At 61.1% G+C, this 26,190-nt stretch overlaps 1 protein-coding gene across 1 annotated transcript in view; it reads right to left on the minus strand.

Moving 5' to 3' along the window:
- Positions 1-12,642: 12,642 nt before the first annotated feature.
- Positions 12,643-26,190, minus strand: part of ITPR1 (inositol 1,4,5-trisphosphate receptor type 1) — a 175,367-nt gene continuing 161,819 nt past the window's right edge. Inside the window, exons 57-59 of the mRNA XM_079795762.1 lie at positions 24,756-24,916; positions 17,574-17,735; positions 12,643-13,861 (exon numbers count right to left, since the gene is read on the minus strand). Of these exons, the coding sequence (XP_079651888.1) occupies positions 13,775-13,861; positions 17,574-17,735; positions 24,756-24,916 (410 nt within the window). The 3' untranslated portion in view covers positions 12,643-13,774. The remainder of the gene's footprint in view (positions 13,862-17,573; positions 17,736-24,755; positions 24,917-26,190) is intronic.

Here is a 26,190-nt window from a genome sequence, read left to right on the forward strand (position 1 = left end):
CTCAGGACCCCGGGCTCAGCACCTGCTCTCATTTCCGACTTGGGGGAGGGGGGTGGAGACACCGAAACACCGTGTGGAGATCTACGGGGTCCCAGGTCCCCTTCCTGGCACTAAACCTCCAACCCCTGCCTGTGTCCTTCCGACTTTATTGCTGGAATGCTCAGGACTCCTCGAACGAGGACACACACGGTCATGGTTTTTGGTCACAATGAGCAACATGTGAGTCCTCGGGGTCGAGGAGGTAACGTGTCGTCAGCTGACCATAAGCACAGTCGGCCGGCTCAGCCACGTGCCCTCTGGTTCCATTCTTTCTCTGAACTCCGGCTGTTAGCTCCCCAGCTGGCATCTCCCCCGCCCCTTTCCGTCATACCCGCCACTGTCCCCCCACACCCACGTCCCCCGCTTCCACTCTGACAAGATTCCGATTTAGGTCACATGGGCCCAAGGCAGGAACAATATTCTTTTGAAAGTGACGGAGAGAGATGGGGATCCACCCGTGAACAGTCACTGAGTGCTATCATCTTTGGGGAGACCGTGGCCAACGGAACCCCAAAGTGAAGGTCTCAGGGAAGTGCAGGTACACCTCATTTGTTTGTTTAAAATATAGTTTTAATGATTTCATGGAGGAAGGGAGAGGGAGAGAGAGAATCATCAGTGAAGAGAGAGAATCATTGATTGGCAGCCTCCTGCACGCCCCCCACTGGGGATCGAGCCTGAAACCCCAGCATGTGCTCAGACTGGAATCAAACTGTGACCTCCTGGTTCACAGGTTGCTGCTCAATCACTGAGCACGCTGGCTGGGCGCTCACCTCATTTAACTGCGCCTGGCTTTATCGCTCTTCACAGGTGTGTATTTTACAGATCGCAGGCAAGAGCCTCCACCAGCAAACACATTAGGACTTGCTTTACTGCTAGTCTCCGAGGTCTGACTGTAAAATACTGTTATTTGTTCAGTTCTCGTTGTTCCTTAATCCTTCTCCTATCCTTCCGGCCTCTGACAATAACCTGCAGAAACACTGCCCCGCCAAGAGTAGAAGGAAAAACACCTGTAGCAACAATTCTACAGTAACAACAAGGAGCATGGAGGCCGAGTGGCAGATCCGGGCCATGTTCCCGCGGGATTGCACCAGGTGTCCACCTAGAACACTGTCCCGGGAGCTCCCCACCAAGCACAGCCACCTGCTGCCCAGTGAGACAGACGTGGGACACTCGCTCCGCCAAGCCCCGCCTCCGGGACGCCCCATCGGATCCCAGGCCGGCGCGGCGCCTTCCAAGGAGTGTTATAAACGAGTTACAAAACGCTCCCCGCCCTCGAGGCACACGTGGCTTCCTGGAGGGACCCAGGCGAAAGAATACAGGCGACCGAGGTACCGATTTTGGGGTTTGAATAGAGCAACGCAGCCTAGGGATGGCCCTACCTTTTCACAGCACGACCCACGAGAGAGCGGCCCAGGCCTTCCTGGGCTGGGTGAATGGAAGACACCTGTGCCTCTGAGCGTTCAGCGCCCTGGGGCCTCGGGAGCAGGCCGCTGGCCAGGTGCGTGCCCCAGGTGAGACCTGCTCCCCGCACTGGGAGATGGGGGACCCCGCCCGCAGGCAGAGCGCCAGCGATCAGCGCCCCACGTGCAGCCCCCTCCCCTCCCGAGGCACCGCTGGGATCTGATCGCTGACTTGCATTTGGCCGTAAAATGGGAAAATCTGGCGCAGTTCTCTCATTTTCCTCTGACCAGCCCGGAGGGCAGTGTGTGCAGCCCGAGGCACCAGCCGCCTTCCTTCCCGCTAGACTAGAGAGCTCGCGGGCTCCATTGGGACCCCACCGCGCGCACGTGTGCACAGCACGCGGCCCTGCGGGAGCGGTGCGCCGGCGGCCGGACGGGGAGGCGCATGCGCGAGGCGAAGGTTTCCTCGAGGGGGCCGAGGGGCGTGGCTAGCGCGAGGCCCCGCCTTCCCATTGGCGGCGGCCGGGCCGAGCGGAGGCCCACGTGAGCGGCCGGCCCGGGGCTGTGGGGCCAGGCGCGCAGGCGCACACGGGGCAGGGCGGGGGCGGAGGTGGCACCGGGGTGAAGGCGGGGGAGGGAGCGCCTGGGAACGGGCGCGGAGCCTGGCGCGGTGCCCTGCAGCTGGCGGCGGGCGGGGCCCCGGGCGGGCCGCCGGTTTCCCCTGGCGACCAAGGCTGCTGCCGGGAAAACGTTCCGGGAGGGGAGCGTCCCCGCCCAGGCCCCAGGGCGCGGGGAGGGGGAGACCCGGAGTGGGGGGGACCCGAGGGCTGCGGGACCCCAGGGCCGGGCCAGCCGGGCAGAGGCGCTGGCAGTGGTGCCACGGACGTTGAGAATCGCAAACACAAGCCTTCCAGGCCCGTCTCCGTCTCCACCCGCCAGGGGCTCCGTGACCTCTGGCTCTGTGACCTCTGGGGTCAGCCCAGGCCTCAGTTTCCCCACTCCGCTAGAGGGGCCAAGCAGGGGAGAGTTCACGTCACAGCACTCCCTGCCTCGTGAGTATGCAGGGCACCCCGACACGCCCTTGTCCCCAGGGAGACCCCAATGCCAGGATGCTTTGGTGCCGGGCCCCCCAGAGGCCCCCTGGGGGCTGGGCCCCGCCCGTGGGAGCCCGGGCCTCAGTTTACTCCCGGGGCCTGGACGGGAGCGAAGGGAGTGTGCGTGCTCGGCATCCTGCCTGGCGCCAAGGGGGCTCATGGCCCTGGTCACGGGCTTGGGGGTACGGCTGCTGGTGTCAGAGCAGCCGGGCTGGGGGTGTGTGTGGACACCCTCTGCCTGCTGGCCTGCTCACCCCTCACGGCCCCCTGCCTGCCGGGTGCCCAGCACAGAGTCCCTTTCTGCGCTGCGGCTGGCCGGGCAGAAGGCAGGCGGCCACTGCTGCGCGCACTCCTGTGGTCCCTGCCCCCCGGCTCCCCAGTCCTCACTGCCCCCCGGCTCCCCAGTCCTCACTGCCCCCGGCTCCCCAGTCCTCACTGCCCCCCGGCTCCCCAGTCCTCACTGCCCCCCGGCTGGTCGTGGTGGTTCAGAAAGGCCACAGGAGACGGGTCCGTGCGCTTCCTCTGAACTCGTTCTGATGGTGGAGACGGAACGCCATGGGCCTGCACTGTGCCCTGGTACAACGGAAGTGTGGGTACTAAGAGGGGAGCTGGCACAACCAGGCGTTCTTCAGCGGCCACTGTGGCTCCGTGCCGAGAGCTGGAAACAGACCCGTGTTCTGTGCTGCGTCCCCTCTTTTTTATTTTTATTTTCTGGGCTCCACAATACCCCGGCCTGCGTTGTTCCGAGGGTGGTCCCTACAAGCTGTTCCTTCCTTATTGTTGTAGACGCGCCTTTTGACCTTCATCTCACCTTTTCCTACCCGTAACCACGCGGAGAGCCTGTTGCTGCAGGAGTTCAGGGAAAACCCATTTGTAATGTTATTTAGGGAAGGGTGACCGCGCCCTGGCTTCTGCAGAGTGTTGAGTAAATCACGCTGCTGTTCGTTCTGGAAAGAACCTGCCGCTGGAACGGGATTGGGGACAAACCCAGCTGGATGCGGCTCGGCGGTGGTTTCTGTTTATGGGCCGGTTATCACACAGCACGCCGCGCCGGGACGTGACGGGCTTCGTGTAAACCACTGGTGACTGCACCGTACGTGACGCCTCAGGTACCTGCCAAGGGCTGCAGCTCCCGCCCCTCCAGTGGCCGGCGGGTGTCTGCCCAGGCCAGTGGTCCGTCCACATGTAGCTCCTTGTTGGAAAAGGTAGCCATTTGTGGATGTGTTCTATGAATAATTATTAAAAACGATGTCACTGAATGCGTAAGAGCAACTCCATGGTTTGACTTTTTCATTTTCAGTTTTTCATTTCAGTATTTGAAACAGTTGTTTACCTGCTCATGTCCCAGTTTCCTGAAACTGGCTTGACAGAGCTAGCTGCCCCTGGTCTCACTCACAACCTCAGTTGCACATTATTTAACTGAGAGAGCGCAGAGCGGCTGCCAACGTCCAGTCAACAGTCTCTGAGCGGTTCCATTTACATGTCATCTGTGTCCATTGGTTCATTGCACCGCATCGGACATGGGAATGGGACCGTGTGGCGTGAACCGTCTTCCTTTGACATTGTCTCTCCCTTTTTTGAGAGAGAAGAACCGGCCAGAAGGTTATGCCTTATAAGAGGCAAGCTGACAGAAATCCCAGGTATTTATAATGTTTCACTGAGAAACACTAGTTTCCTTTAACATTTATTAATTTTTTCTTTGTTTCCAATGAAATAACGAAATCTTATGACATCAATAGAGGGATCAAGAAATTTAAACACATAGCAAGTACTGATCAAATTGCTATTCGATGATGAGCGTTCTTTTAAAAATATATTTTATTGATTTTTTACAGAGAGGAAGGGAGAAGAATAGAGAGAAACATCGATGAGAGAGAAACATCAATCAGCTGCCTCCTGCACACCTCCTACTGGGGATGTGCCCGCAACCAAGGTACATGCCCTTGACCGGAATCGAACCTGGGACCCTTCAGTCCTCAGGCCGACGCTCTATCCACTGAGCCAAACCGGTTAGGGCATGATGAGCGTTTTAAGACAAGGGGCTTAGACTTCAGAAAAGGATGGGTTAACCTGTGTTCGTGCCGTAGTGGAATGAACCGTTCTACTTTCTGCTTTGATGACTTTGACTGCGTTAGGTGAGTCATGTGAGCGGAATCGTGCAATATTTAACCTGTGCCTGGCTTGTTTCATGTAGCACAGTGTGCTCAAGTTTCATCCATTTTGTAGCCTCTGACACAATCTCCTTCCTGTTCATGGCTGCATAATATTCCAGGGTGTGGCTATACCACAGCTTCTTCATCCATCCAGCTGTCCTAGACGTTCCGGTGGTTTCTACGTCCTGGCTGCTGTGACTGTGCTGCAGTGAACGTGGGAGTGCAGCTATCTCGTTGAGATCCTGATTTCAATTAAAAAAAAAAAAATACCAGAAATGGGATTGCAGGGTCAGGCGGTCGTGAGGGTTTTAACTTCGTAAGGAACTTCCACACTGTTCAGCATAGAGGCTGCGCCCCGTACCTCCCCACCCACCGTGCACGGGGTGCGAGCCCTCCGCAGCCTCAGCACGTGGTGTTCCGTGTTCTCACTAACAGCCGCCCCAGCGGGGCGAGGCACCTCGTTGCGGTCTGACTGGCATCTTCCTGCTGGTGAGTGAGCTGAGCCTCTTCTCCTCTGTCTGGTGGCCATTTGTAGCTTCTCTGGAGAAGTGCCTTCTCAGGTCTCTGCCATTTTTAATGAGGTGGTGTTTTTGCTGTTGGATAGTAGGGGTGCCTTGCCTATTTTGGATGTGAGCCCCGTATCCATTTGCAAACATTTCCTCTTCCCATAGGGCGCCTTTCCCCTCGATTGATTGTTCCCTTCGCGGCGCAACAGCTCCTGAGTCGGACGTAGTCCCAGGGTCTGTGTTTGCTCCTGGTGCCTGTCCTCCGGGTCTCACTGCGGGAACCATTGCTCTGGCAGCGGCTCCCTGTGGCTTTTCTTGGAGTTTTAGCCTCAGGCCTCCCATGTGGGTCTCAGCCCAGGTGGAGTCACTTCTGTGTCGTGGTTAGCTTGGGGTATGGCACCTTTTCATCCTTGCATAGGCGCATGGAAGAAAACGGGAGGAAAGCTTGGGACTTCCGTTAGGCAAAGATTTCTTAGGACACAAGAAACATGAACCACGAAAGAAAAAAACACGACAAACTGAGTTTCATCAAAATTAAAAACGTTTGGTCTTTGAAAAGCTCCGCTAAGAAAATGAAAAAAAAAAAAAAAAGCCACAGACCAGGATACAAACATGTATTTAATAAAAAAAAAACTGGCAACTGGATTATAAAAAAACAAAACTTATAAAATTCACTAACAAAAGAAATAAAGAAGTGAGCGAAGAATCTGACTAGACACGTCACCAAAGAAGAGAGGTGCCTGGCATAGGACCTGAGTTCTCTAATCTCACACGTGTTCACGGCTTTTTTTTTAATCAACAAGGAGCATCTGGTTGGGAAGGTTAGGGTCCGTTTTTGTTCTTTTGGACTTCACCTGGTCTTAATTTTAAAGTGTTGTTCTCACAAGGAAAACAGGACGTGTGTCTTTAGTGCATCTACAACAGCAAACACGTCTTTTCTTCTTTTTTTTTTTTAACACGTCTTTTCTTAGAGTTAGTTCTGGTTGTCCGAGCGTAACAGCGATGAAGGTCGAGGAAGGTCAGGGTCTGGCGGGACAGGTTGTCAGGTGACCGGGTCACGTCGTGGCCTGTTTGGTGAGAGAGGCCGACTTTCCCGAGTGGATTCATGTCAGCCGCGCGTGGAGGCAGGTGGTTCGTTTTGCTCATCTTGTGCCCACGCGTCGGCCTGGGGTCTGCGTGGGCATCTGTGGTGGCAGACGAATGGCCTTCTGAAAGGCGTCCCTGTCCTTATGCCGACCCCGTGCCTCTGCCGCTTCCCTGGCAACAGGAAGGTCGCAGGGGTGACCACGGTGTGGATTTTGTGAGGGGCTGATGGGGTCCCCAGGGTCCCACTCCGGGAATGCGGGCAGCGTGCGTTTCTGGCGCTGAGGCGGGAGCAGACGCTCTGGCCCCCGCAGAGGCCGAGACGGGACCCTCGCCCGCGTCTCCTCCCCGCCGGGCCTACCCGGTTCAGCCGCAGACGAGCGGAAGGGTCAGAGGCACCGCGTGCGTTTCCGGCCACCACGTTTTGGTTAGTTGTTACGGCAGCAACGAGAAAACAGCGCAGCACAGCTCAGGACTGAGCCGTTTGCAAGGTCTAAAACACAAGCTTTTCAAAATCCTGAAGACCCCACCATGGCTCTCTGCTGGGCCCCCCCCCCCCCTCACTCCCCACGGGCAGCTTGCCCTCCCCTCCCCCGCAGCCCCGAGAGGTGAACCCGGCCACAAGGTGCGTGTGGCAGTGCTAGGAAGGAGAAAGGCGCCGGGACCCAGCCCAGCGTTCGCAGGCCAGCCGCCCCTGGGTTGCAGGTTAAAATGCAAAATCTGGGGTCTGGCCCTTCCTTCCTCCCACTCTTTTTTTTTTTTAAGTTTAAGTCAAGTTTACCGAAGTCTAATTTGCATGTAGTAAAATTTCCCCTTTTTAGGTTACAGTTCTATGAATTTTGAGAACCTGCTGAAGTCACGTAACTGACGTGTTTCCATGGCCAATACCTCCCCAGGGTCCCTTTGTAATAACCCCGTTCCGGACCCTCGTCTCCGTCTCCGTCTCCGTCTCTGATTGGGTTTGTGGCCCTACGTTTGCCTCGTCCAGAATGCCACGTGCACGGAATGACGTCACGCAGCCGCTTGAATCCGACTTCAGTGACGTGTGAACATCATGCTTTTCAGATTCCTCCACGTTGCATCTGCTCCTGTGTAAACGAACCGTAACTCTTTATCCCCCGTGGCCAGACTCCCCGTAAGTCACCCACGCCGCGAGCGGTGACGGCCCGGCTCCTCCACCGGCTGCAGAGGGGTGCCCTCCCGCCTGTCAGCGAGGGCGGGTGCAGACCGCGCGGGGAGGAGGCGCTGGAGGGGGGATTGTCTTTATCTGCTGCATGACTTGAAAGGCGGGAGAGATTGGGGTCCCGCGGCTGGCGGGGACGGGAAGGAGGGTGTTGGGCTGGGAAGCAGGGCTCTGCGGCCGGCGGCCTTGTGACGACGGTTAGTGACAGGCTGACATGGTCCCTTAGCAGCAGAGGATGGACGGTCACTTGTTCTGTGTGCAACCCAGTGCTAGCTACTCCTTCCTCAGGAAAGACCCCGATTCGCCGGCTCAGAAACGCCCCAGAGCAAGGGAGGGCCTGCGAGGACTCTGCCCCCCTAACGTGCACGGAGCCCCTTTCTTCGGCGGGGCCTGCGGGCGAGCGGTGCAGCCCCACCCGAGGTGCCCACTGCCCTTTGCATGTCCGCGCTCCCCGGCGGCGGATGTTCCCCACCAGCAGGCAGGGCGAGTGGAGGCCCCGGCCCCTCGCGGGCAGCCGCGGGCAGAGGATGGTGCCGTGTGGGCGCGCGGTCGGCCTTGGCCCCCCAGGTCTGCCGTTCTGGTCTGGCCACCACGTCGCCTTCCAGATGGAGGCTTTCCCTGTGAGGGGGCGGCAGGGAGAGAGCAGCCTGCTGTGAAGGCGGCGGCTCTGAGTCGGACTCTCTTTTCTCTGGTTTGGTCAAGGGGCCAGTCTCGATGGGAGTGGTTAGGTCCCGGGGGCTGAAATCGCTCTGCATGATGAAGACTAATTTTCAGGATGTGCTTGAAGCTGATGGAAAGTTTGTATTTTGTTTTGGGGGGTGGGGTGCGCGGGGGGAGACCCCGGGTGAGGCTGGAGGAGAGGAGGGTGCCTCCGGGGCAGGGAAGTGGGGCGGGGGCGTGCCGTCTCATCTGCACTCACAGAGCGCCTGCCGGGTGCGGTCCTCCCTGTGAGCGGTCCTCCCTGTGAGCGGTCCTCCCTGTGAGCGGTGCCCTCCGGAGCGCCTGCCGGGTGCGGTCCTCCCTGTGAGCGGTGCCCTCCGGAGCGCCTGCCGGGTGCGGTCCTCCCTGTGAGCGGTGCCCTCCGGAGCGCCTGCTGGGACGCCCGTGTGTCTGGGCACCGGGGAGAGGGGCCGCGCCCACACCAGGGAGAAGCCGAGTGCACGGAGGGCAGACGGGGAGCACTGGGCGGCCGTCAGGACTCAGGATCGAAAGGAACGTCAGGAAGCGGTAAGCACCCCCTTAGGGTCCTTGAGGCGATGGAGGGGAGTCCAGGGCTCCCGGCCGAGGACTTGGGAGCCAAGGGCGGCACGGGCACAGGATGCTGAACGGAAGAGTCCAGGTTAGGACCAGGCAGCGCCTGCCTAGTGGCAGCTCACCATGAACGGGAAACCCATCCTCATCCCCAAGAGAAACCGTCTTTCCACGCCCTGGCTGGTGTGGCTCAGTGGATAGACCATCGGCCTGCGGACTAAGGGAAGCAGGTTTGATTCTGGTCAAGGGCACGCACCTGGGTTGCAGGCTCGATCCCCAGCCCCCGTCGCCCCTGTCAGGGCGTATGCGGGAGGCAGCCAGTTGATGTGTCTCTCACATAGATGTCTCTCCCCCTCCCTTCTACTCTCTCTAAAAATCAATGGAAAAATACCCTTGATTGAGGATTAACAAAAAATAAAAGTAACACAAAAAGCAAAACAGAAGTCCCCGTTGAACTCAGCCCTGGTCACAGTGTGGGAACAAGTGCAGGGCAGCCACGAGCTGGTTTTCCTTCCTCGTGAGCTCCGTTCGCACTGAGGGTCAGACCATTCGGGCGTGAGGGACACATTTAGCAAGTGACCCAGGGCCCTCGGAAGGCACGCGGCCTCCGGGTCCCCCGGCAGGAACAGGGGCCCCCGGGGCAGGAGCAGGAAGCGGTGCTGGTCACGCAGAGAGGGGACAGGCGTGAGAAAAAGGAAACGGCGTGAGGCAGAGCAACGGGAAGTAACACGCGTGGGGTGTAAACCAGGCACGTGACACGGATCGCCTTTCCTCACGAGCCCTCTTCAGGTGGGGGGACAGCTACAGGGACTGGGGGCTCTGCTCAGGGTCATGGCCCTGATTGGCTCGGGTGGTGGAGTGTGGTCCCGTGCACTGCGGGGTCGCCGGTTCGATTCCCGGTCAGGGCACGTGCCCGGCTGTGGGCTTGATCCCCAGTGTGGGGCGTGCAGGCGGCAGCCAACTGATGTCTCGTTCTCATCCACGTCTCTCTCTCTCCCTCTAAAAGTCAATAAAAACATATTTAGAAAAAAAGAAAGGACACAGTTTCCCCTGATCCTCCAAGCTGCCCCGTGGGCCCACAAGGAGGCGAACACTTTGCACCCAAACCTCGTTCCAGTTTCTCACAAAACTATTTTCGCCCAGAAGACTTTTTTTTTTAAAGTATATATATATATATTTTTTTTTTGTGGGCATTATTTTTTTTTAATTTCTTTATTGATTAAGGTATCACATATTTGTTAAAGTATATTTTATTGTTTTTTTTTTACAGAGAGGAGGGGAGAGGGATAGAGTTAGAAACATCGATGAGAGAGAAACATCGATCAGCTGCCTCCTGCACACCCCCTACTGGGGATGTGCCTGCAACCAAGGTACACGTCCTTGACCGGGATCGAACCTGGGACCCCTCAGTCTGCAGCCGACGCTCTATCCACTGAGCCACACCGGGTAGGTCGCCCAGAGGGCTTCACAGACAGCTTGCCACAGGACTGTACGAGCCGCCACCGCTGACCAGCATGTGGGAAAGGACCCGAAAGCTTGCCTATGTCCGGAGCGAGCAGGCTGAATTCCTGGATTGTCCGAGTTTCGTTCTTTGCAGGGGACCCGCCACCCTTTGTGGGGCAACGACAGAAACGCTGGCCCGGCGTTCCACGCGCGGTTCCTGCGCGCACGCCCTCGCTGCCGTGGGCCTCGCGTTGCTGCTCAGAACTCACGGGGGGGGGGGGGGGGTTCCTCCCGCCCCCAGGCTCCTCTGTGGTGGGGGGACCTCGCTGCCCTCCAGGCGGTGGCTCTGCTCGCCGTTCCCCGCGAGGTGTGCGGGTTCTCTTTCACGTGCTCGTCATGACCCACAGCGTTCTCAGGACCGCCAGTCTCTCCTCGGGTCATGTTTTGCTTTTTCTTTCTTTTTATTATTTTTAAAAATATATATTTTTATTGACTTCAGAGAGGGAGAGGGAGAGAGAGATAGAAACATCCATGATGAGAGAGAATCATGGATCGGCTGCCTCCTGCACGCCCCACACTGGGATCAAGCCTGCAACCTGGGCCTGTGCCCTGACCGGGAATCGAACCGTGACCTCCTGGTTCCTAGGTCGATGCTCAACCCCTGAGCCACGCCGGCCGGGCTCTTGTTTTTTTAAATGTAATACACGGTAAGCTGGAATTGCTTTTATCAAAGGAGTTGAAAATGCGAGCAGCTGGAGGTCCCGAGTCTGGAGCTCTGAGTGGACCTGCCTTTGGCTTCCTCACGGGGCGGGTTTGACCGCCAGCTGCGCTCCCAGCGAGCCTGCAGGTGCGGGTTGCTCGGCGCGTGCCGCTGGGGGAAATGTTTGCTGGGACAGCCGCCATCGGCTCCGTCTGTACTGTCATCACGGCGGCCCCGCAGGTACCTGGGGAGGCCTGGCCGTCCGGAGCGGCAGCCGCCCACAAAACCACACAGCATTTTACTCAAAACTAACAAGTCCTTTGTGATGCAAAAGTGGTGGAATTTTGGGTACTTTCTGTAAAATCGAAATCTTTGTGGGGATTTCCAGCCTTCGAGGCGCTTGTTAACAAATGATGCGCAGAAGGAAGAGCGGAGCGAGGCTTGCTCATCAGCATCTCCATGCGGGTTTCCGCGGGGAGGGAGCCACCTCCGCTTTCACAAACGCAGGGAGAGGAGAGGTGTTTGCGTGAGATTTGCTTGTGAAACAGATTTTAGGAGCGTTTCCCTGCCACAGAGTGTTTGGTCTCGACAGAGTCTTCACAGCCAATCCTTTCGGGGCAGATCCCCGAGGAAAGGGCTGGGAACGCCAGGCCAGCAGTGTGGCCGCGGGGCTGGGAGGGGAGGGCCAGGGAGCCTGGGAGGCGCGCGCCCTTTGCTGAGAGGGAGTCGCGAGCAGGAGGCGCTCACTCCGAGCCTGGGCCAGGCCAGTGCCTCGGCCTCCCCCAGGCTCAGTTCCTCGCCCTCAACACCCACGGTTCTCTCTGCTCGGTGGCTGGCCACAGAGCTGGTCTCCAGAGCCGTCAGGAGGAGTCTTCTGCCCTGACCCCTGTCTTAAAGCTGACTCTGATGGTCACCTAGCACATCAGCCGCCTTTCAAGCACGTTTTGTTTTTTAAAACCTGTAAAAGCATTATTTCAGCAAAACCCAACCTTGCTTCTGTGTGTAGGTGCCCTTTCGTAGCTCATCTTTCTGCATTCTGTCTCCGCAGAGGTCAGGTGCATGTCTCAGGCCTCGCCTCACTGCCCTGGCCTCGCTGTGTGGTCAACCCACAAAGGCAGCGCCCCCCGCCAGCACAGGTGCAGGCCCACCGCGGCGGGGGCAGGGCTGGAACCCAGTTCCTGGTGAGCGGACTCCTAGCTCCCTGGGAAGACCTGGGTGAATCCCTGGCGCTGGCGCTGCGTGTGGTGGCTGCAGAGGCTGCGCCGTGACAGCGCCCACGTTTACTCCAGCGCCTGCCGCACATTTACGTCCCGTGGCGTCTACACCGGGCGGCAGGGCAGCCTCCCGGCAGCGGGTCAGCCGTCATTTTCAGAACAGCCGAGTGAGAACCGCAGGACCGAGAACCACGGGGGAGGGCATGAGCTTGGTCACGAGCCCAGGACACCGACCCGATGTTTAGAGAGTGAAATGGCAGTTACTTCCCGAAGCCAGGGAGACGGGGAGGCGAGCCCCACCAGCCCAGCCCGGCCTGCGCGAGGGCAGGTCTCCCCCCTGGACGGGGCGGGAGCTTTGTAAGACCCTCAGGCTCGCAGGCCCCTGGCCGCGGCCAGGAAGGACAGCCACCTCGAGGTCCAGCACGTGCGAGGGCCGGGGACGCCTGCACAGACGGGTAAGTTGCTCTGAACTCACCTGCTCACCAACCGGCTGTACTTGAAATCGGCCCCAAAACATAACCGGAGCAGCTGCTGACACGCCAAGCTGCGCCGAAGGAAGCCACCAGCCAGCCACGCCATGGTCTGCATCGTTTATTAAATATTTATCCTCACACAGGCATTTACAGACTTCACTTGTTGGAACTCTGCTTTCAACACATTTTTAAAACTTTTTTTTTTTTTTTGCAGAGAGAGTCTCTTATAAAATGAGATCCAGGTACAAAACTCAGCAACAGATATGCAAGTTTCCTCTCCCACTCTCCATCCATCCGCAGCAGAATTCACGTGACAAAGAAATAAAACCAAAACGTGGCTCCTTCCCAAGAACACGTCCGTGCTCACTGCGGGGTTCTAGCGGGGCGCGCCCACGTCCTCGCAGCTCCCGCAGCACACCGGTTCGGGGGAGGAAAAGCCGCCGCCTGCCGTTGGGACTAGATACTTGGAGACCAGCGACGGCGTGTTTACCGCGCGACCCCAACCTTCACCAGGAGCGGACAGCGACTGGCCAGCAGGATGCGTTTACCCCTCGAAGAAAGTCTATTAACTTCACAAGCTAACGCCTGAGCCTCTAGTTTAGCTCTTAGGCAGAGAAATAGTTTAAACGATCCATTTGGAAGCTTAAAAGGATCTTTGAAGCTAAAGTTGCTCCTCTTAAAATGAAGGCGGACTTGCCGCTTCGGAGGCTGGGGGCGCTGTCGCTGTAAGACACGCGCCGACGCCACGGGCGACGGCCACCGGTGTCACCCCAGGCGCCCCCGTGGCACGGCTGCCGGGCCTGCGCGCACCAGCACTATATTTTGGCAGCAGCATCATTAGACATTTATCACATCATGTTAACACGCCAGCTTCAAAGACGCGGGCTCCCTCCGGGACACTGGGGGGCTAAGAGTCATTGTGATCGCGTAATCCGTATTGCACAGTTTATAAAAAACATAAATACTGGCTATTCTAGATTTAAATACAAAATACATGTCCTATAGCTTTAAATCTATACTCTGGTTCAAGTGCAAATCAGGTGCTTTCTGTAGTCCTTTCCAAAAAAGGCATTTTTAATATTTTTTTGGCACAAACGGAAGGTCACCGTGCCAATTCTAATTACAATACGTACATCCAACCTCCAGACTAGCGATCATGTACATCCAGTATACACGGAGTATTTACAGACGCCTCGGCGCAGCCGGAGCCGCGGCGGGCGAGCGGGCCGCCCGGCTCACGCGGGCTGCTGGGGGTTGGCGTTCATGTGCGGAGGGTGTCCCAGGAGGCCGATGCGCTGCTTCTGCTTCCTCTGCTCTGTCATCTGGAAAGTCAGAAAGTTTCCTCATCAGCCCAGACGCTTCCTGTGCGTCAGCGCCTCAGGCGGGCCGTAGGTTCACCTCTGTGGTCACGGTTCGCACTGAAACCCACTTTCTACACAGACGGTCTCTCTCACACGCAGGCGGCTTCACAGGGCCCGCCCGCAGGGGGGGAATTCTGGGGCCCGCCGCGAGCGCGCGGGACGCTCCGAGGCATCGCCTGCGGCCCTTTCAGGGAGAAAGGACAGGCAGGAGAGGCACGGGCGCCCGGACGCTTCCCAAACCCACCTCCCAGCGGCGTCGGACTCCCTGGGAGGGGCGCCTCCTGCTGCAGCAGCGCCCGCGAACCAGCGCAGAGCGTGTCCGGCCCAGGCCCGGGGGCCCCGGTGCTCGCTCCCCACGCAGAGCCGGAGGCAGTCCTGGCACCCGCCGCGCCCCCCCCCCCCCCCCCGCCTCGGTTCTCCCGTGGGTGGGTGTCTTGGTCCGCCTGGTGTTTGGGACGTACTTAATTCTCTGCATTAGTGACATTGGTCCCAGCCCAGTGGGTCCCAGCCCAGTGGGTCCCAGCCTGGGTTGGATGCGGGCGGCCAAGGCCACGAAGATGAGAAGGCTCATGTGAGATGCTCGTTAGCTAACGGGGTCTCCGCTTCCTCACGTCGGAGGAATTGGGGCGGGGCAGGGACAGGAACGTGGGCGTTGGGATCAGACCTGGTCCCTAGGGTTGGATGTTGCCTCAGTTTCCCCCTCCACACAGTCGGGTGATTGCTCTCACGGGACGGCGGGAGGGTGCGTGTGCATTTCATAGGACAGTGTCTGTTACGTGGTCGATGCTTAAACCTTGGTTTTTGCTGGGACTAGTTTTTGGTACAAAAAATCCCGAGGAAACAAAGCGGGGCCCTTTTCTTATAGAAAACACAGCGGTTTTCAATCAGAGTCCTATCCTCAGGCTCCTGGGAAACGCCTTCTGTTAGGATGTAGAAGACGCTTTCCCGGGAGTCAGTATTTCCGAAAAGGCGGCTCCCCACAGCCTCCATAAAGGACTGCACGGGCGCCCCGTGCCCCGAAGGCTCCCCAGGTGAGGGAAGTGTCGGGACAGTGCCCTCCACACCGGGGTAAACAGGGCGGCTCTCGGCCTAAATCGTGACTGGCCAACGAGGGTCGTTTGCTCCGCACACCAGCGTGAGGCGAGGGAGCCCGCGCCAGCCGTGGGGTGAACGGTGCGGGATCACACTCGGTGCCCGCGTCTCGGGCGAGCGGCATCGCCAGCACTCGGAAGAGCAGTCTGAGCCGGCTCTTGGCAGAGCGGGAGCAGCGGGCCCCCCCTCCCCCCCAGGCTTCTGCCTGCACCCCGACGCACTGCCTCGCCTCGCACTGCTGTGCCGAGCGAACAGCCCGGTCGGCAACAGGAACGCTTTAAACCCAGACAGCTCCCCTTGGCTCCCCTTGGCCGTGAGGCTGGGTGCGGACCAGAGCCGGAACAGCTGAGGGATGAAGCAACTGCTGCATCTCCAGCTCTCGCCAGCGAACGGATGCTCTCACCGCCTTTAAAACACATCAGAGGCCCTTGCTGGCTAGTCGTTGGTGGCTGTGTCTCTCAATTGGGAATTCCCCCTTCGGAGGGCAGGGCCCGCGCGTGGCCACGAGGAGCCGGCAGCCATGGTGGCCACACGCAGGGCTTTTTACGCCGAACCGTGTGAGTGCCTGTGAGCGTCAGACACCGAGGTCCGCGAACCTCAGCTCTTCTCCCAAAGTTGATTCTCAAATGCATTAAAGCAGGGGGGGGGGCGGGGGGGCTTTCTCTCCCGGGGCCACGTGATGTCTACACCACCATTCTCAGGCCACACAAATCACCCCCTTAAAAACCAGCTGCTCTGCTCGGTCAGACCTTCACTCACTCCCCCCTCGGGCCTGGGCAGGGCCGGGCCACAGGATTCCGAGGGCCTTGTGTGGCCCGGGCCGGACGCCCCCCTCCTCTGCATTCAAGTCTGCTACGGAACAAAGCAGCTGTCTCTGATTCCTCCTGAAAGCAGCAGTTTTCCCCCAATGAAGTGCAGCTGCGCTGAGAATTCCCACAGCCCGGGCCCTTTAAAACGGAGGCAGAGGGAGCCAGATCGAGCCCCAGACCATAGACTGCTGGTCTCCTCCTGTTTGTGGCCTGAATATCTTCTGAGAAAAAAATAGTTCAGTTTCTTCTTTTTAATATTGATTGACTGATTGATTTACTTTTGCTTAATTGTCACTCGAGGATATTTTTTCTATTGCTAGAGAGAGTGTAAGGAAGGGAGCCGGAAGGGGGAGAGAGAGAAACATCGATTGGTTGCTTCCCACATGAGCCCTGACTAGGGCCCAGGCCAGGGAGGAGCCTGCAACCGAGGTACGGGCCCTTGACCAGAATCGAACCCGGGACCCTTCAGTCTGTAGGCTGATGTTCTATCCACTGAGCCACACCAGCCAGGGCAAGAATAGTTTAATTTCCAACTCACTCACAGGGGAGGCCTTCCCAACAGCACCTCAGAAAGGGCGGGACCGAGCAGTTCACGCCCCACAGGCGCTAACGCACCCACCAGGAGCCACCCGCCCGGATCTGACAGGTGCCCACCGCGCTACGCTCAGCTGTGCCAAATGGCCATGTCTGCCTCCCGGTGTCTGGGTGCGTGACGGCAGTTCTGAAACCTTAAGGCTCTTTTCAAACAAAGGACTAAGCATTGAAACACCAACCACGAAAGGCAATCAGGGCACAGCCCTGTCTGTCGGCCATGCCGGACAAAAGCACCCACAGCGCCCGACCACGCCGGCCTGGAGCGCCCGGGGCCAGCCTGTGTGCGCCTGCAGCCTCTGGGCACCCTCACAGGAAGGTGAGGGCCGGGGCCGCCCACACCCAGGGCCCAGTGCAGCCTCAGGCGGCCCCACGGCCTGCCCTCCCCCCCTCGGGGGCAAAGCGCTGATCTGGGCAGAGAGCTGGCGCCCGTCTGCAGACCCTGAGCCCTGGGCAGCAGCGACGGGCATGCCCCTTGGGCCACTGTCCCTCCTCGGCCCTGGCCCAGGCCTGGGCCCTGCAGCCACTCAGCAGGGATTGGGGATCTGGGCACCGAGGGAACCAGGACGGCGGCTCACATGCAGCCCCAGACCTCCCCTGGGCTGCACGTAAGTGTCCTGGTGAGGAGTGAGGACAGGTGAGGGCCGGGAGGCAGAACCGGAAACGGCCGAGTCTGCTGTGCGTCCGGGAAGAGTTCCCTGCGGCAGCCCCCCAGCCGCAGGCTCCTGTTCAGGCTCGTTGTCATGTGAGGGCCTCGTCCTCGGGGCACTGAAGGGGCGGCCACAGGCCTGACCCTCAAAGGGCAGTGGCGGGCACCACTGGTGGGCTGAGCGTCTGTCCTCTGTGCTCCGCCCTTTCCTATCCCGCGCCCCAGGGCAGAGTGCCCTCATCACATTGGAGTGTGTGCGCGCGCGCGGTGTGTGTGCGTGTGGTGTGTGCGTGGTATGTGCGCACGCGCGTGTGGTGTGCGGGTGTGTTTGTATGTGGTGTGTGCGTGTGCAGGTGTGTGTGTGGTGTGTGTGTGTGTGGTGTGCGTGTGGTGTGTGCGTGTGGTGTGTGTATGTGGGGGGGTGTGCGTGCGTGTTTGTATGTGGTGTATGCATGTGCAGGTGTGCGTGTGGTGTGTGTGTGTGTGTGTGTGTGTGTACACGTGTGCGCACAGGCAGACGCCTCTCCCTTACCTGGTCCTTGAGCTCGGACAGCTGGCCGGAGAGGTTGGAGACCAGCTTCATGGTGGACTCGAGCTTCTCCTGCAGGTTCCGCAGCTCGTTCTGCTCGCCCTCCGAGTCGCTGCTGACCAGGGACATGGCTCTCATCCGGGGGAACCAGTCGAGGTTTCTCTCCTAGAATCACGTGGGCAGAGAGTGGGGTCACCTCCAGGAGGCGAGACCGGGAGGCCACGCAGCACCGGGGTCCTGGCCCCTCGCGCGAGGCTCGCTCGGTGCCACAGGTCGTTTCAAAAACCACGTCATAATACCCTCTTAACCGAATAAACGGAACTCTCTCAATTCCTAGGATTCTTTCAAGTTAAACAGGGGGAAAGTCGGCTTTTAGACGGGGTTCCCGACCTGCAAACATGAGCACAGACCGCAGGCCACCGAGTGCTGAGTGTAACCTTGTAGGGAAACACACGGGCCTGCAGCTCAGCGGCCCGCCCAGGGGCACCTGTGCACTTGCTGGCGCAGCCGTCACGCCACCGCCCGGGCCGTCTCGTCTCCCCAGGTGACCCTCGTCCCGGGAAACGGAATCAGGTTTCAGAGAAAAAACCCAAGATCTCAGAGAAATGGCCTCCGTGCCGCGTTCTAGTCACAAGCCGTGGGCCATCCCATTCCTCCCGCACCGGCAGGTCTGCCCGTGGCGACCATGAGGTCCCCCTTCGTCTGCTTCCAGCCTTAAACCTAATGCAGAGCTGGGGGCCGCACCCCAAACCACACACACAGCCCAACGCGGGCACCGCCGGCTCCTGCCCTGCGGGCGGTTCCCAACCTGAGGCCCTGGGTGTGTCCCCGGGGTTGTAAGCCAGATCTCAACCCCCACGAGGCACCTGGGAGTTAGAACCAAGGAGCAATTCCGGCCCTGGCCAGTGTGGCTCAGTGGATAGGCCATCGGCCAGCGGACTGAAGGGTCCTGGGTTTGATGCCAGTCAAGGGCACATATCTGGGTTGTGGGTTCAATCCCCAGTGGGGAGGCGTGCAGGAGGCAGCCGATCCATGATTCTCTCTCATCACTGATGTTTCTCTCTCCCTTCCTCTCTGAAATCAATAAAAATGTATTTTAAAAGAAAAATGAGCAATTCTGGTCAAACTGCCTCTCAATTCCACGTGGCTCTGACCCCAGGACCCCTCTGCATGGAGCCCTAGTCTCAGGTGACCGTGTGGAGCCCACCCTGTGCCGCGTGCAAGGCAGAGACCACCGCACCCGCTCGCTGTCTCTCCAGCTCCGACGGGCACGACCCGGCCGCCTGCACCCGCGGCCCCAGCAGCCAGGCCCGGGGCCGGTAGCCGTCGGCAGAATCCCGCCTTCACGTCTGTTCAAGATCAAAACCGTCTGGGTCTCGGCTTCGGCTGCATTTTTGGGAAAGTCATGCTCCACCGAGACAGTTCATACGTGAACTCATCCCGGGGTGTGTGTGGTCGGAGGGTGGGGTCGGGCGGCTCCGGGTCCCCCGAGCATGTGTCGCCGGGTCTGGCCGCCCCAGTGCATCCCCGGCCGCCTGGCTGTGGCACCGCGCATACCAATGCCATTAGGCACCGTCTGCCCGGCCGGCAGGCCAGCGTTCCCGGCACAGCCGCTTCCTGTGTCAGAGCACAAGGCGACCGCAGCCGCAGCCGGAAGCTGGCTGACCACAGCGCCAGGCTCTGGTTAGCTCTCTTCTAGGTAAGGCTGGAAAAGTCCCCACAGAGCTAACGCCGGGCCTCAGACGCGGGGGCGGCACAACATCTCAGCTTGTCCTTGACTGGAAAGGGGGGAGGGGTGTGAGAGAGTGGGGGAGAGGGAGGGGGGAGAGGAGGGTGTGTGTGTGAAAGAGAGAGAGGAAGGGAGGGGGAGAGGCAGAGGGAGGGAGAGGAGGGAAGGGGAGAGAGAGGGAGGGAGGGGCAGGGCAGGGGGAGGGGGAGAGGGAGCTGGGTTGTGTGAAGGGCTCATCCTTCTGGGAAGCGTGTCCTCTCCCGGGCCCGTGGGGGGCTGTTCTAGGAGGAGGCGGCCAGTCACTGGGAGATGGTCTCAGGTGCGGTCTGTCTACCATGTGGACACCCGCGTGGGTGCTGAGCCTCTTGTTCTTGTACAGCCAGGCTAGGGGATGAGAGCCTGAGGGGGGGGGGGGACAGGGTGCCGTGGAGAGCGGGCGCTGGGAGGGTGGGCTGTGGGCTCCCTGCTGTGGAGAGAGGGCGCGGGGAAGACCCAGCGGGCAAGGCTGCCAACTCAGATGGCACCCGACGGCTCCTCTCACCAAGCGGTGACGGGGGGCTTCTCTGGGTGCCCGGGCGCGAAGGGGAGGGGTGAGGGGAGGGCGGCGGGACCAGGACGGAAGGCCCGCAGAGGCGGGGGGGGGGGGGGGGCCCGAGGGCATCCTTAACCCCCGCGGGCGGGCGGGACGCAGACTGGTCACCTGCCGGCGGGCCAGTGAGGCTCTCTCCACGGCAGAGGCAGAGCCCCCCTCAGCCCCCTCTTCCCAGACCACAGCCAAGGGCAGCACCAGAGCCAGCCTCTCGGCTCCGGGGAGACACCGTGACCGGGTCACGCCCGCGGGCAGCGGCTCGGCACCGCCATTTACAGTGTCGGTCACGCATTTAGCGAAAGCCAAAGTACTGAGCCGGTCCCGACTCCGGACACAGGGAGAAGATGGGGTGGGGGGGGACGAGGCCGGGCACAGAGGGTGTCCAGGGCGGTGGGAGAGAGGGGACCCCTGGTGGGCCGGCCCCGCCTCGTTCGGCTGAGGTTGCCGCCCCCCCCTCCTCCGTGACCTCTGTGTCCCCCCGGCTGCAATGCTGACCCCTGTCGCTACCCCGCTGGAGCGAGCCGGAAGGTGAACCGTGGCTTCAGCTGGTCACAATGTATCGAATACGCCGCAGGGACGCCCTGTCACTAAGGGAACGGCGGGAGGGAGACGGGAAGGCCGCACTTTCCGCTCCGTTTGTCTGCAAACCTAGAGCTGCTGTGAAATAGTCTCGTAATTAAGAAAGAAAACAGGTCCCCACCCCTGGAATTTGTTGGCCAGCCCCCAAACCCCACCCGTTATCCCCGCAGGTCGGGGGTGCGTTTCCATGGCAGCCCTGACGACAGTGCGGCAGGAAGGACACCGCCCGGGGGCAGGAGGGGGCAGGAGGGGCAGGAGGGGGCAGGAGGGGCAGGAGGGGGCAGGAGGGGCAGGGGGGGGCAGGAGGGGGCAGGAGGGGGCAGGAGGGGCAGGAGGGGGCAGGAGGGGGCAGGGGGGGCAGGAGGGGCAGGAGGGGCAGGAGGGGGCAGGAGGGGCAGGAGGGGCAGGAGGGGGAGCAGCCTGGCTCTGCCTGGGGGCTCAGTGGCGGTGAGGAAGGTCCCTGAGGCGAGCACCCTGCGAGGCAGGAAGCCAGTGCCCAGCCCCAGAGCTGCGGGGCGTCCCGGGCAGCTCCGTCCTCCCTCGGGCGCGGCTCCAGACACTTTCTCCAGCGCAGCTGCTCCCGTCTCGCCGGCGGGGCGGCTCGTGGGCCGGAAGGACATTCCCCGCAGCCACGTTACGTAACCTCCAGCTGCCGGGAGCCGCCCGTCCACCCCAGGCCAGCTCGCGGCTGTTCCTGGAGGACACCGAGCGGCGAGGTCGCCGGCCAGCAGGGAGGCCGCACCCGGCTCTGATGAAATCCCTCCGAGAAGCGGCTGCAGAGCCGCCGCCGAAGTCCCTCGGGGCTCAGGTGGCGGGTTCCTGGCCCAGGGGCTGCGAGAAGGCAGTTTTACCGCCGGGCAGCACGGCTGGTCCCAGGTGCCCCCCCCCCTCGGGGAGGACGCAGGAGGGCACAGAGGAGAGGCAGGTGGGGCTGGTGACCACAGCAGATGCGAGCGGGCCGGCTCTGGGGACGCCTGATGGAGACCAGGGGGCCCAGCGCCCCCTCAGCTGGCTCACCGCCCTTGCTAGCAACCGCCCTGCACGGCGTCTCAGCTGACCCCCACCCCCAGTCCCCAGAGTTCAGGGTGGCGTTGGGCCACTTTTAGTGGCTTCCCCGTGCCTGCTGCCTTCCTTTGTAAATCCGCACCGGAGCATATTTTTTACGTTGGTTTTTAGAGTGAAAGGGAGGAAGGAGAGGGAGGACGGGAGAGAAACATGGATGTGAGAGAGAGCGACTGGTTGCCTCCCACACTGCCCCCCTGCCCCCGCCACGGACCCGCTTAGCCCACGAGCCCCCCCACGCGGAAGCTGCCCCGTGGGCGGGAGCTCCAGGCGGGAGAGGCCGTGGCCGCTCGCTGGCTCCGCAGAATGGAACCGAGAGCCCGTCCACGTGTGTAACCGTCAGAGACCAAGGGCTCCACCCGTCCTCCCGCCCCGGAGGCGCGCCGAGGGCTTCGGTCTCAGGAGACACGTTAGAGTGTCCCGAGCGTGTGCTCAACACGCTAGTCCCACCCGGTCCAGGGACGGCCGCCTGTCCCGGCCGCTTGCGGGCCACACGCCCAGGGCCCAGGGCCCGGCGGCCTGGCTCCGAGAGACAGCACCAGTTGGAGCAGAGGCCACAGCGGTGTGGAGGCCCAGGAGCCTCGGTGGGCCAGGCTGTGGGGTGGGGCCAGGCTGTGGGGTGGGGGCATGGAGGGCGGGCCGTGGGGTCTGCACTCAGGAAGGAGCAGGAGGCGGGCCGAGGCCACGCCCCTGGACAGGCTCAGGGGGGAGCTGTCCGGCTGTGAGCCCCGCCTCCCCCCCCCCCCCCCCCGTCATGTGCACGGCCCAGGGACCGCCTGGGGGCCACCGACGCCTGCCCTGCCTCGGGGGTCGGCTCCTCGGGAGACTGGCCCTCTGCAGACACCCTCTCTCTGTGACACCCTCTCTCTGTGACACGCCCAGCCCTCCCCGGGTCCGACCGGGGGTCGCTCGGAGGCAGGAGCGGGAGGAGCGGGAGGAGCGGGCGCAGGGACCACAGAGGGGGGCCCCTGGGAGGTGCGCGGGGAGGGTGACCTCGCACCCTCGGGACCCGGGACCAGGGCCGGGTGTGCGGGCAGCCTGGGCAGTGCTCCCTGCTGCCGCGGGGACAGCGAGCAGCTCCAGGGCGCGGGGCGGGCAGGCGTGGGGGAGGCGGCGCGACGCTGACGAGCTGCTTCCCGCCGCTGGGCACCCGCCAAGTCCCCCCTCGGCCCCCCTCGCCCGTGTTCTTGAACCCTGCCCCGGTGCATTCTGGGAGTCGTGGCAGAGGGCAGCGGGCTGTGTCCTCACCCACAGCGAGGGCTTTCGGGGCCGAGGACACGGCGGAGGCGGCGGGGTGGGGTGGGAGGGGAGCCGCCCAGGGTGGGCAGGAGGGCCCGAGAGCACCGCCCACCAGACTTCTCCCCCCCCCCCCCCCCCCCCCCCCCCGGGAACTGAGAGGCAGCCCCTCGGGTTCCAGGACAAAGCCCAGCCCGGCACCGCCGGCACCGCCCATCTGCCGAGCAGAGGGTCCCACGCCCGCATCACAGCCGCCGCCTGCCCGGGGTGAAGCCGACAGGGCAGGTGACAGCAGGGGTGGCTTGGTGCACACCCTGAGGTCCTGTCTGCTGGGCCTCCCGTGCCGTGTGAGCAATCACGTTCATGCCCTCCTCACGCTGTCTGCGCCGCCGCCCTCCCCGCCCTGCACGGGCCTCGCTCTCCTCTGTGGCCCCGAGGAGCCGCGCACGTGGGCCCCGAGCCGCCCGCCCTCCCGAGCCCCTCGGGCCGCGGCCACTCCGCAAAGTGCCGCCTGCAGACCTGACAGCGCCGGGCTCCCGCTCGCTGGGGTCAAAGGTGCAAGACCCAGCCGGCTCCCCGGCTAAACAGAGGTCGTGACATGTTGGTTTTGGGTTCCCGTTCTGACCTTTGCCCTTGTTAGCACACAGTTTCCTGGCTGAGCTTCCGCCTTATCAAACACAGATAGCGAGGCCGGCCAGAGGCCCGCTGCTCGAAGCTTCTCAGCTCCACCCGGGCTGCGGGCAGGACCTGCCGAGGGACTGATTTGCCTGGAAAATGTGCCAGGAGCTGTTTTCAGGCAAAAGGGCTTTTCTGACCCGAACTGACACAGGTCTCAGCATAGCTTTTTCCAGGCGTGTGGGCTCCTGACTTTCCCCGCCCCCCGCCCCCTTGTGTGAAGGAAAGCACCCCACTACCCCCCCAGAGCACCCCAGTACCCCCCAGAGCACCCCACTACCCCCCAGAGCACCCCACTACCCCCCAGAGCACCCCACTACCCCCCCAGAGCACCCCGGGGACTGCGCCAGGACCTGTGTCCTGGGCCACCACTGCCACTTTGCTTCCCTGTCCCTGACAACTTGGTTCTGCAGAGGGCAGGGGACAAACACAGGAGGGAGCAGCCGGGGATCCCGGGAGGGAGCTGTGTGTGTGGGGGAGCTGAGAGGGAGGGAGGGAGGGGGGGAGCGAGGGAGGGAGGGGGAGGGAGGGAGGGAGGGGGAGAGCGCTGTCTACCGTGCCGTGGGAACAGCCAGCACCAGGCCACAGGATGATGGATGGGCCGCTCAGTGCGTGATCCTCGGGGAGCGACGCCCGTGCGATGAGTCACCTGGGCGTGGATGCCCCAGTCTGGCCGTGGTTCTGGGGAACTGTCTTTCCCCTTTAACGTGCACACCCCACTCTCCCCCGACGTGGCCACCAAGACAGCTGCCTGGGACCCGCGTGGTGCCTCCACGCGCCCTGCCCGAGAACAGCGCTCGGAAGGCCTGCGGCAGCGCCCCCTCCGGGACACGGCGGCCACGCTCCCCAGCAGCCAGAGGTTAACTGGGGACTCAGTCCCTCCACCATGTGGTCCCCCAGAAAGGCTGGGCTGGTCCAAACAGGAACCAGTCGTGCTGGACTATGCCGGGCGATCACTTTCAAAAGGCGCCTCTCAGAGACCAGCTCTTAGTTAAGGCAAAAAACACAAAAGAAAGAAAATGAACAAAAACATCCGTGATCAGGAAGGGAGGCCGCGCGCAGAGGTGGCGCCTCCTTAAAGCCCCAGCCGTCACGTGGCCGTGCGCTCATCCCCCGAGCCTCAGCGTTTCCTCCTGTAAAGTGGGGACGCACCGCCCGTCTGCTGCTTCTGAAGGTCACCGGAGAGGACAGCAAAGGCCTAGAGCCCAGGCCGTCCAGCCCGGCGCTGCCATGTACAGTGTCGGTCATGCATTTCAGCGGAAGCCACGCTGGGCGGGAGCAAAGGCCGTGTTCTGCACGGGCCCGGGCCGCTCACCTGGATCATCTCGGCCACGTAGCTCTCGGGGCCGGTGTACTCCGTGGAGTCCTTCACCTTCACCAGGACGATGAAGCACAGGTAGTGCCACATGTTGTGCTCCTCCTTGATGTGCTCCTCGAAGGTGACCGTCTTGTTGTCAAACTTGTCCCTTTCCAAGCCTGCAGAGGGCGGGAAGGCGCCCGTGAGCAGCCCAGGCGGGGCTCCTGGGCCCCGTCAATCTGTCTGTCCACAGGAGGGCGGGGCTCCTGGGCCCCGTCAATCTGTCTGTCCACAGGAGGGCGGGGCTCCTGGGCCCTGTCAATCTGTCTGTCCACAGGAGGGCGGGGCTCCTGGGCCCCGTCAATCTGTCTGTGCACAGGAGGGCGGGGCTCCTGGGCCCTGTCAATCCACAGGAGGGCGGGACTCCACACCTGTCTCTATAGGGATCGAAACTGCAACCTTGGTGTGGATGATGCACTAACCAACTGAGCGACCCGGCCAGGGCCTCATGTACAGAAAGTCTCTATTATTCTTAGGGCGTTTCTGTAATTCTGGAAATTATGTCAAAGGAAACGCATTAAACTATTTTAAAGGAAGCAGCATCTTTAAGTTTTTAAATGAAAAAATGCTCATTTTGGGGCTTACGGACCAGTAGGAAACGTATACAGTCTTGTGATTGTATCATGAATAACCCAAAGGACTCCTCAGCTCCTGGCCCCACACGGCTAGTTTACATGGATGTCCTGGTCCCACACGGCTAGTTTACATGGACGTCCTGGTCCCACACGGCTAGTTTACATGGACGTCCTGGTCCCACACGGCTAGTTTACATGGACGTCCTGGTCCCACACGGCTAGTTTACATGGACGTCCTGGTCCCACACGGCTAGTTTACATGGATGTCCTGGCCCCACACGGCTAGTTTACATGGACGTCCTGGCCCCACACGGCTAGTTTACATGGACATCCTGGCCCCACACGGCTAGTTTACATGGACGTCCTGGCCCCACACGGCTAGTTTACATGGACGTCCTGGTCCCACACGGCTAGTTTACATGGACGTCCTGGCCCCACACGGCTAGTTTACATGGACATCCTGGCCCCACACGGCTAGTTTACATGGACGTCCTGGCCCCACACGGCTAGTTTACATGGACGTCCTGGCCCCACACGGCTAGTTTACATGGACGTCCTGGCCCCACACGGCTAGTTTACATGGACGTCCTGGCCCCACACGGCTAGTTTACATGGACGTCCTGGTCCCACACGGCTAGTTTACATGGACGTCCTGGCCCCACACGGCTAGTTTACATGGACGTCCTGGTCCCACACGGCTAGTTTACATGGACGTCCTGGCCCCACACGGCTAGTTTACATGGACGTCCTGGCCCCACACGGCTAGTTTACATGGACGTCCTGGCCCCACACGGCTAGTTTACATGGACGTCCTGGCC

This window comes from Cnephaeus nilssonii (assembly GCF_951640355.1).
Source record: "Cnephaeus nilssonii genome assembly, chromosome: 17".
In the NCBI taxonomy this organism is placed as follows: Eukaryota; Metazoa; Chordata; class Mammalia; order Chiroptera; family Vespertilionidae; genus Cnephaeus; species Cnephaeus nilssonii.